Source organism: Macrobrachium rosenbergii, chromosome 27 (assembly GCF_040412425.1).
Source record: "Macrobrachium rosenbergii isolate ZJJX-2024 chromosome 27, ASM4041242v1, whole genome shotgun sequence".
NCBI classification, from domain to species: Eukaryota; Metazoa; Arthropoda; class Malacostraca; order Decapoda; family Palaemonidae; genus Macrobrachium; species Macrobrachium rosenbergii.
The window spans coordinates 41432009-41442008 of NC_089767.1; the positions used below are offsets into that span (position 1 = coordinate 41432009).

A 10000-nucleotide genomic window follows, 5' to 3' on the forward strand; every position below is an offset into this window, starting at 1 on the left:
ACCAGGCAGCCGAGCGTATTTCTTAGCTGCAAAGAATGGCAATGAACAGTGCCACCCTCCCTCCTCCCTACCTCCTTACACCTCCTCCAAATGATAATAAAAGGCGGCACCGTCTCAGTCGCTTTGGCACCTTTTAAGCGATTGACAACAGCTGTGTGAGGAGAGTTTTATGAGGTGTTGGCCAGTTCAGACAGAAAGTCAGTGTCATGAGAGAGTGAAATATTTGAAGAAAAAAATTCAATTTCACTCTTCATCTCTGCAAAACCACGACGAAATTCACACTGAGCGAGTACTGTAACCAACTGGTTCTTAGCCACGTAAAATGAATCTAATCCTTGGGCCAGCCCTAGGAGAGCTGTTGTCTGGTTAAACTAAGGCATACTTAACTTTTTGAGAAACAAAATACAGTAAAAACGAATGAATGATATCAAATGAAATAATGCTTGGGAGGTGGGTATTTATGAATTAACATAAATATACCTGTTTTGAAATATAGCCTGATATAAAGTCTCGACTGCAATTTAAGGTTACAGTGTACAAGTCCAGTAACAGCCTCAACAGTGTGTCATTATACGAAGTCAATGGACTATCAAAATTTAGATATTACTCAGATTTCGAATGAAATCTGAGTAATATACAAATAACCTTACACGGGTTTTTAAATTCATCACAGCTATAGAATTATTTATGTTCTTACAAAACCATAAGAGTGTTTGAAAGAATTCAAGAGAAACCTAACCTAAACTTGATGACACGCTTTGACCTAACTTTACCTAAACTTAATCGATGACCTCATGTGACCTAACTTTACCTAAACTTAATCAACGACCTCGTGTGACCTAACTCCATTACCTAAACTTACTCAATGACCTAGTGACCTTGCTTTACCTTGCTTAATTGTTATGACCCACATGTGACTAACTTACCTAAACTTAATCGACATCTTAGTGTGACCTATCTTTACATTAAATTAATCGATGACCTAGTGTGACCTAACTTTACATAAACTTAATCGATGACCTGGTGTGACCTAACTTTACCTTATTTAATCGATGACCTCATGTGACATAACTTTACCTAAACTTAATCGATGACCTCATGTGGCTTAAATTTACCTAAACTTAATCGATAACCTTGAACTTAACATAAAACTTAATCGATGACCTTGTGTGACCTAACTTTACCTAAACTTAATCGATGACCTCACGTGACCTAACTTTTACCTGTACTTAGCCGATGGCCTCAGTGGCCTAACTTTACCTTTGTACTTGGATCGACGACCATGTGACCTAACTTTACACAAACTTAATCGATGACCACATGACCTAGGCAGCAATTCCTGGCAGCACATACCTCAGAAGTACTGAAAGTTAAGGTTTGAGGCCTGATTTATTTCCCATCTCTCCCATGACGCTTTCCCCAAGAAAATAATTATCCAAATAAGTGAATGAATAGGTAAACATATAAATAAAGAAGTAAGTAAATATGCAAACATATAAATAACTTTAATATATAAATAAACAATTAAATAAAAAAATGGAACAGAGCGACCTCAAAAGTCCTCCATGTCTTGCTTTATAAAAGCTCTCTCCCTTCACCTCAGCAACTCCTGCTCCACCTTGTCCTCATGTCGGAGTGTACCTCTGCTGCTTTCTGCAGGTACATGAGGTCCTCCCAATTTGAAAACAAACATCGCCTATATAGCTTTCCGTGACCTCTTGGGCTCTTCGCCTATCGCCTCCGAGAGAGGGGCCAGGAAAGAGAAGATGGTGAGTAACGCCTGAGCTAGGTAAATACGAGGTAAACATTACTACATGATTGCCGTTACACCCAATGGTTACCTTCCTTGCTTTGTAATTCACATTTTGAACACTACATGGACACATATATACGTAAATATGAGCTTTTCAGTCGAGAAACATGCCAAGTGCCATTTTTAAAATAAATTAAATTAAAAGTACTTTGGCCCAGGATGGCGCTATTGGCACGTTTCTCGACTGAAAGGCTTCCTATACATAAGCACATGCACACAAGCACGCACATATAATATACATATATATACACATATATATGTACAGTGTGTAAACTGGTCAATATAAGTAATATTCTAAACAGACACAGCATTAAACCAGAAACTAATTATTACAATTTAATTATCAAGACGAATTCATTTAGGATTTCTGACGTTCGGTATTTACTATTTTCACTATTTCAATTGTGTCGCTGTGGAATCCTTCACGAACCACACTGAGGGCACGACTAATAGGCTGCGTCTCGTGTGATGATATATACACCTACCTAAATATGTACACACAAACATTACATCAATAACTTCTAAACCTCCTACATCTCTGTCTCGCTGCCAAATGCTAAAACTTCCTATGAACAGAAACTAAAATAAAAGTTAAACGGATTCTGATCGTACATAAATAGGGCATTCTAAACCCTGCATCTCTGTCTCGCCTCCCAAACGCTACAACTTCTTAAACAGGACAGATCGTATATAATAGGGATTCTAAACCCCCTGCAAAAATGCTAAAAAAACAGAAAAACTAAAATAAAAGTTAAAAGGATTCCTGATCGTATATAAATAGGATTCTAAACCCCTGCATCTCTGTCTTGCCCCCAAACGCTACAACTTCTTATGAACAAAACCAAAATAAAAAGTTAAAAGGATTCCTGATCGTATATAACAGGATTCTAAACCCCCTCCATCTCTATCTCGCCCACCAAAAACGCTACAACTTCCTATGAACAAAAACCAAAATAAAAAAGTTAAAAGGATTCCTGATCGTATATAATAGGATCTAAACCTTCTCTCTGTCTCGCCCCCCAAAACCAAAAAAAAAACTTCCTATGAACAAAAGATAAAGTATTCTGATCGTATATAAAACAGGATTCTAAACCCCCTACATCTCTATCTCGCCCACCAAAAACGCCAACTTCCTCTGAACAAAAACCAAAATAAAAAAGTTAAAAGGATTCCTGATCGATATAAATAGGGATCTAAACCCCACATGCATCTCTGTCTCTGCCTCCCCAAAAAACGCTACAACTTCCTATGAACAAAAGATAAAGTATTCCTGATCGTATACAAACAGGATTCTAAACCTCCTACATCTCTATCTCGCCCACCAAAAACGCTACAACTTCCTCTGAACAAAAACCAAAATAAAAAGGAAAAAAGTATTCCTGATCCCCATATCTCCGCCTTGCCCTCCCGACGAACTCAAACCCAAACAAAAACCGCTGCAGAGCATCCGTGATCCCAACCCTTGTCCTTCTCGGCGTCCATGTCGATGATCTGCTCGCCCTGCGGACCTTTCTCCTGCTCCGATTTGCGCTTGTTGCGCCGGGCCTTCTCCGTCTCCCACTCGGTGACCACCAGATTCTGCCTCTCGAACTCCATCGACAGGGCCAAGATGTTGCTGTCGATGTCCATCAGTTTGTTCCTGCGGTGTTGGAACAAGGAATGGCATGCAGAGTCTGGGAGCAAAGGCCAAGCACTGGGAACTAAGGGGTCATTTGGCGCTGGGAAGGAAATCGAGGTGGAGGTAGGTTACGAAAGGTGTGACGGGAGGAAAACCTCAGAGCAGTTGCACTGTGACATAATTGTTGGGAGAGGGTGGATAGCAAGATGGAAGAAAGATATGAATGGAGGAGGTACAGTAAAAGGAATGGAAGGGGTTGCTGCTAGGGGCCGAAGGGACGCTGCAAAGAACCTTTAGTAATGCCTACAGTGCACCCCTGATGGCCATTTAAGCATACAAGATATTACTTCAATACAAAATTATAAAGTAAAAGAATGGGGGCATAAGAGGTTATTGTGCTTCTAAGATATCTTTCTGAAAAACTGCCGAGTGAGCAAGTAAAAGACTTCAGAACAGAGGAACAAAAACCTCGAGTAACTGCATGTACAAACAACTAGTTAGAAAAGAGAACTGTACCGTGTCCGAAGGGGCACAGTTCTTGAAATGACCCAGCACTCGGACAAACTGAAAGCGCACGAAAGCGAACGTAAAGAATTATACATAAAAACACTAAAAGAAAGCGAAATAAATACTACTCTGACTTATAGAAATTCTCCACAAGAAAGCCAAGCTCACTGAAATGAACAGCAAATAAAACTAGTAAAAAATGCAATCGAGTTTTGTGTATAATCAAGGCCACCGAAAATAGATCTATATTTTCTATCTTTCGGCGGTCTCGGTATAATGCTGTATGAGCTGCGGCCCATGAAATTTTAACCACGGCCCGGTGGTGGCCTGAACTATATCGTTGCCAAACGCCAGGATTATGGATAACTTTAAACTTAAATAAAAAAAAAAACTACTGAGGCTAGAGGGCTGCAATTTGGTACGTTTGATGACTGGAGGGTGGATGATCCACATACCAATTTGCAGCCCTCTAGCCTCGGTAGTATTTAAGACCCGAGGGCGGACAGAAAAAGCTCTGCAGAAAACCAAAACTCGAACAAAATCAAAGGATCAGAACCGCACCTCAAGTTCATCTGTTCCCTGAAGTGGTCGATGAGATCAGACTTTAGTTTCCGGAGCCTCTCGTTGTTTGCCTGGCGTTCGTCCTCCTTCGTCCCGTCATCTTCCTCCACTTCCCCATTTTCAATCTTCCCTTTCAGCCTGTCTATTTCGTCCTTCAGCTCCGCGATGATCGTCTGGTACTGCGAGACGTGGTACGAGACGTCCAGGACGTTTTTCCGCACCTGGTGTTGGGGAGAGTTGAACGCGACTCGCTGTCAGTGGCGGATCTCAAAACCGTCGAATGATAATTATTCAAAGTAAGATTGTAATTTTAAATCGCTTGCGTGGGGTTTAACTCACTGCATGCAGTTTGAGAGCAAACAGAGTAAACAAAAAAGAGCACCCCCTTTTAAAGAGTGTGTGTGTGTAGTGTTGATATATATATATATATATATATATATATATATATATATATATATATATATATATATATATATATATATAATCAAATTTAAAATGCAATATCCAATTTCTACCTCGAAATAATATTTTCATATATGTTACCGAAGGATTTTTATTGATAATAAATCCACCGTTGGGGTCAACCAGCGACGGACGAGAATCAGGACTCACAGTGACGCACTAACGAAATCGTGTTCGACTCCTCGACCGGAATCAAAATGACATTTATTATCAACTAAAAATTCCCCTTCGGTAACATTATATTATAAGTATATATAACACCCTATAGCTATATATATATATATATATATATATATATATATATATAGGATTCAATATATATATAAGTATATATATAAATAATTTATTCATATATATATATTTATATATATATAAATATTTATATATATATATATATATATATATATATATATATATATATATATTCATATATATATATATATATATATATACATTCTCTATAAAACTAATAAATATATTTATATATATATAAATATAAACTAATATAAAAATGTAACATTGGCATACAAAACACACAAAACTAACAAAATCAAAAACCCCTAGCCAAAGAGACAAACAAGGGAACAAGGTCACTCATTTTTGGAGATATTTTTGGCCCTGTCGGCATACACAAGCGTGTTTCGAGTTTCCTCCCTGTGGTTGTGGCAGGGGGAGACGTGGGCTATCATCACAGTCCGGCAGTTGCCGGAGAGAGCGTCCTGCAAAGAGGGGAATAGAGTGGAACGTAGAACTTAGGCGGTGGGACCTGTGAGGTCATTCAGCGCTGAAACGGAAACTAACAGTAAAAATGCGTCAGAGAGTAAAAGATGAGAACAAAGAATGTGATTTAAATGAAACTGACCGTGATGAAATTAAAACAATTTTTTTTTCATGTACAATACAAGTAATGAGAAGCATACAGGTGTCAATAGATATTCGCATGTTTACTGTGAAGTTAACAATGGCATTTCTTTTTCAAAAAAAAAAAAAAAAAAAAAATACATAAGAGAAGCATACTGTAATAAAAGTGAAAATAAATTCTTGAAGATCAATGGTAATCTTCAGTTCCCGCTCACCTAAATGCCAATAACGATTACGAAAGTTAAATAAATGTGCAAAATCTATTAATGACGATGATATTCTTGACCAATGCCAAGAGAGACAAGGTCTGCTCATTAGCCCCAAAATCGCCCCGAGTAGGCGGAGCTTAGTCTACCTCCTTACTGCGTCAGCAGGCGAACTGCCGTAACGAGCAGGTACCTCGAAGATACGTCATCGCCTACGTAGTTACCCCAGGTGGGAGGCGACTCCGCCCAACAGGGTAGACCTTGTCTCTCTTAGCCTTGTTCTTGACTACACACCCAAGCAATAACAAAGACAAATAACCCTGAATTCTGACTCACGACTAAAAGTAATACGATGATATATTAATAATAACGACACCATTCAATCGCCTTCATAATACTGTTACACTCTCGAGATAGACAGTGACTAACGTTACGTTTCTAAATGATATTTTACGGGTTATTCTGTTTCATTCAGGGTCTTGACGAGGATTTGTGACGTGGGAAAGTTACTTTTAAATTTACAAAATATCTGTTCTCATGTGAAAGTTACGTTATTACCCTTTAATAAAGGAAGAACTGAATAGTCAGAATATCTATACATACATAATACATACGTACATACATTATATATATATATATATATATATATATATATATATATATATATATATATATATATATATATATATATATATATATATATATATATATAGATTACTAACAGGATACTTGACAATGAGGACTGTTAGCCCTGGAAAGCTTGCAATTTTTTTTTAATAAATAACTCAGCTAGATATCGTTCAGTTTCAATGCGGTCCTGTTAATAATTGTGTTGATGCACAGAACAATGTGTATATATATACATATATATATATACACATACACATACACATTATATATACGTGTATGAATAATTATAGTCATTAAAATACTCAGGAATAAACACATGATTAAACAAATATAAATCTAAGCGTAGACAAAAAATGAACTGATCAAACTTACTTTTAGCAGCCTAGTTAATTTGGAGTCTCTGTAATTGACATACTTAGCCCTGCCCTCGGCCAGGGCATTGATGCAGTTACCGAGAGCCAAGAGCGACCTGTTGATGTGGGCACCTTCTTGCAAGCGTTTGCCTTTGTTCTGCAACATGAAACCAAGAAACTGTTTGATACCATCACCTTCTCGTGAGTATGTATGTAGTATACTGCTGTATACAGGAGGCTTTCGCCAGTTTGATCAGTCGGCCTCTACAGCCTGAATGAACATAGAAATAACAATACACTTAGGAAAACATCTTTGAAAAATATAAAAACGGCTTGTTATTCTTTCAGGTAACTCCAGAATTGCTCGATAGTCTATTAGCAATTCTCTGGGAACGCCGTGACCCTTGGCTCTGCCATATATTAAGCTGAATCCCACCAACAAAAGATATGTGTGAAGTCTGAAATCTCTTTTTTCGAAGATATCAGAATCTTATTGGTTTAATAAAACATTAATTCGTGAGGGCATAAGGACATATACGTGGTAAACAGACAGACAGGTCAAATACCAAATGTCCAGAGACGGTAAAAGAAAAAAAAAACACGGGACAAAGATGTGAAGCTGATACCATCCATTACAGAATCATAATTGCTTCTTATCTATTACAGGGAACTAGACCATTAATTACTGAGACACTAAAACGGCTAAAACTCTGAACTGAAATTCATTACTAATGAAAATAAATATCCACTGAAAAAAATGTATAAGCTCTGAAAATTAACAGAAACAAAATAATGACAGTCATGCAAAAACCAATCGAAGCAGCATTCCCCTTCATGCTACACAGATCACCCACTCACCCCCACCCCCCAAACTCCACCCTAACCACCCCACCCTCCCCATGGCAAGGCCATCCCCCATTAACCTAATTCCAGGTGCAAATGCCCACCTAAAACGTGAGGGCTAATGGGCACTTTACCTGGGTCTGCTTCGCCCTTTCGGAGCCTGCTAAATCGACCATGAAGAGACGGCCATTTTTGACCTCTTCCCCCGTCGCCTTGGTAAGGACTGCCTCACATTAACCTGTTTTGGGAAGAAGAAGAAGAAGGATAAGACGAAGAAGAAGAAGAGGAAGAAGAAGAGGAAAAAGGATAAGAAGAAGAGGAAGAAGAAGAAGGATAAGACGCAAAAGAAGAAGACGAAGAAGAGGAAGAAGAAGAAGAAAAAAAGATAAGAAGAAGAGGAAGAAGAAGAAGAAGAAGGATAAGACGCAAAAGAAGAAGACGAAGAAGAGGAAGAAGAAGAAGAAGAAGCAGAAGGGGAAGAGGAAGAAGAGGAAGAAAGATAAGAAGAGGAAGAAGGAGAAGAAGGGAAAGACGCAAAAGAAGACGAAGAGGGAGGAGGAGGGGAGGAGGAGGAGGAGGAGGAGGAGAGGAGGAGGAGGAGAGAGGAGGAGGAGGAGGAGGAGGAGGAGGAGGAGGAGGAGGAGGAGGAGGAGGAGGAGGAGGAGGAGGACAAAAAGCAAACACTGATTGAATATTTCTTAATATTATCGGATATTCTAAAAAAAAAAATTATAAACTCCAAACTGAGTCAACTTAAAATTATTATTAACAATTCATGAGAGGGGAATATTAAATATCCTTAAAATTATTGGATCCTTAAAATTATCGGATACTCTACAAAGAAAAATTGATAAAATCCAAATTGAGCGTCAACTTAAAACTATCATTAACAATTCATGAGAGAAGAATGTTAAGTATTTTTAAAATTATCGGACATTCTACGAACAAACCTGTATAAAATCCTAAATTAGAGTCAGTTTAACAATTCACATGAGAAGACTCAAAACGAAATCTGCAAGAGCGATTTATCTTAAAAAATCAAAATCACTGTTTACATTCAGACCAATATCATTTACAGATTTATTTACGGATCTCAAAAGCAGTCGAAATATCAGGATCTTTCCTAGATAGTGCCCTAAAGGTTTTCGGGAGTCATTATCTCTAACTAATATTTCTTGAGGTCATTATCTTTATGATATTTACAGTTTTTTTGTATATGTTTATACGGAAATCCCCAACAGGCTTGTACTAAACACACCTAAAAGGTGGATGCATACCGGGTTAAAAAAAATCCCCAAAGGGCTTGTACTAAACACACCGAAAAAGTAAAAAAATCCCCAAAGGGCTTGTACTAAACACGCCACAAATGTGGACACATACCGGTTAAAAAAAAATCCCCAAAGGGCTTGTACTAAACACGCCACAAATGTGGACACATACCAGTTTAAAAAAAATTCCCAAAGGGCTTGTACTAAACACGCCACAAATGTGGACACATACCAGTTTAAAAAATAAATTCCCAATGGGCTTGTACTAAACACGCCGCAAATGTGGACATATACCAGTTAAAAAAATAATTCCCAAAGGGCTTGTACTAAACACGCCACAAATGTGGACATATGTTTAAAAAAATCCCCCAAAGGGCTTGTACTAAACACGCCACAAATGTGGACATATACCAGTTTTAAAAAAAAATTCCCAAAGGGCTTGTACTAAACACGCCACAAATGTGGACACATACCAGTTTTAAAAAAAATTCCCAAAGGGCTTGTACTAAATACGCCGCAAGGGTGGATACATGCCGGCTTAAAACCCGTGGGGGGTCTATCTAGGAAAGATCCAAATATCATTCTGACAATATGTTCTACGAAGGCCACTCAGCCTTTTCAAACTAAGATCCAACATCTGCTCTAAGACTACGCAATACCAAGAAAAATGGAATATATTCTTACGTCCATAAGCGTGAATATTTTACTAATTTCCTTTCCAGGAGAATTTCATTGAATCACATTTGTAATTAACCTTTATTCGTTTCTTTGTATATCACAGGGTTCTATAATGGCAGGAAATGAAAAAAAAGTTTAGGAGAAAAGACGAGATAATGACTAATTAATGAAGAGTGCCATTACGTTTCATTAATTAAACT

General features: G+C 37.9%; 1 protein-coding gene across 1 annotated transcript in view; it reads right to left on the reverse strand.

Annotated features, from left to right (window-relative positions):
* LOC136853333 (kinesin-like protein KIF19) overlaps positions 1–10000 on the reverse strand; it is a 123106-nt gene that overhangs the window by 44986 nt on the left and 68120 nt on the right. The window contains 6 exon segments of the mRNA XM_067128695.1: positions 3236–3452; positions 4500–4719; positions 5557–5680; positions 7031–7168; positions 7989–8074; positions 8077–8092. Of these exon segments, the coding sequence (XP_066984796.1) occupies positions 3236–3452; positions 4500–4719; positions 5557–5680; positions 7031–7168; positions 7989–8074; positions 8077–8092 (801 nt within the window).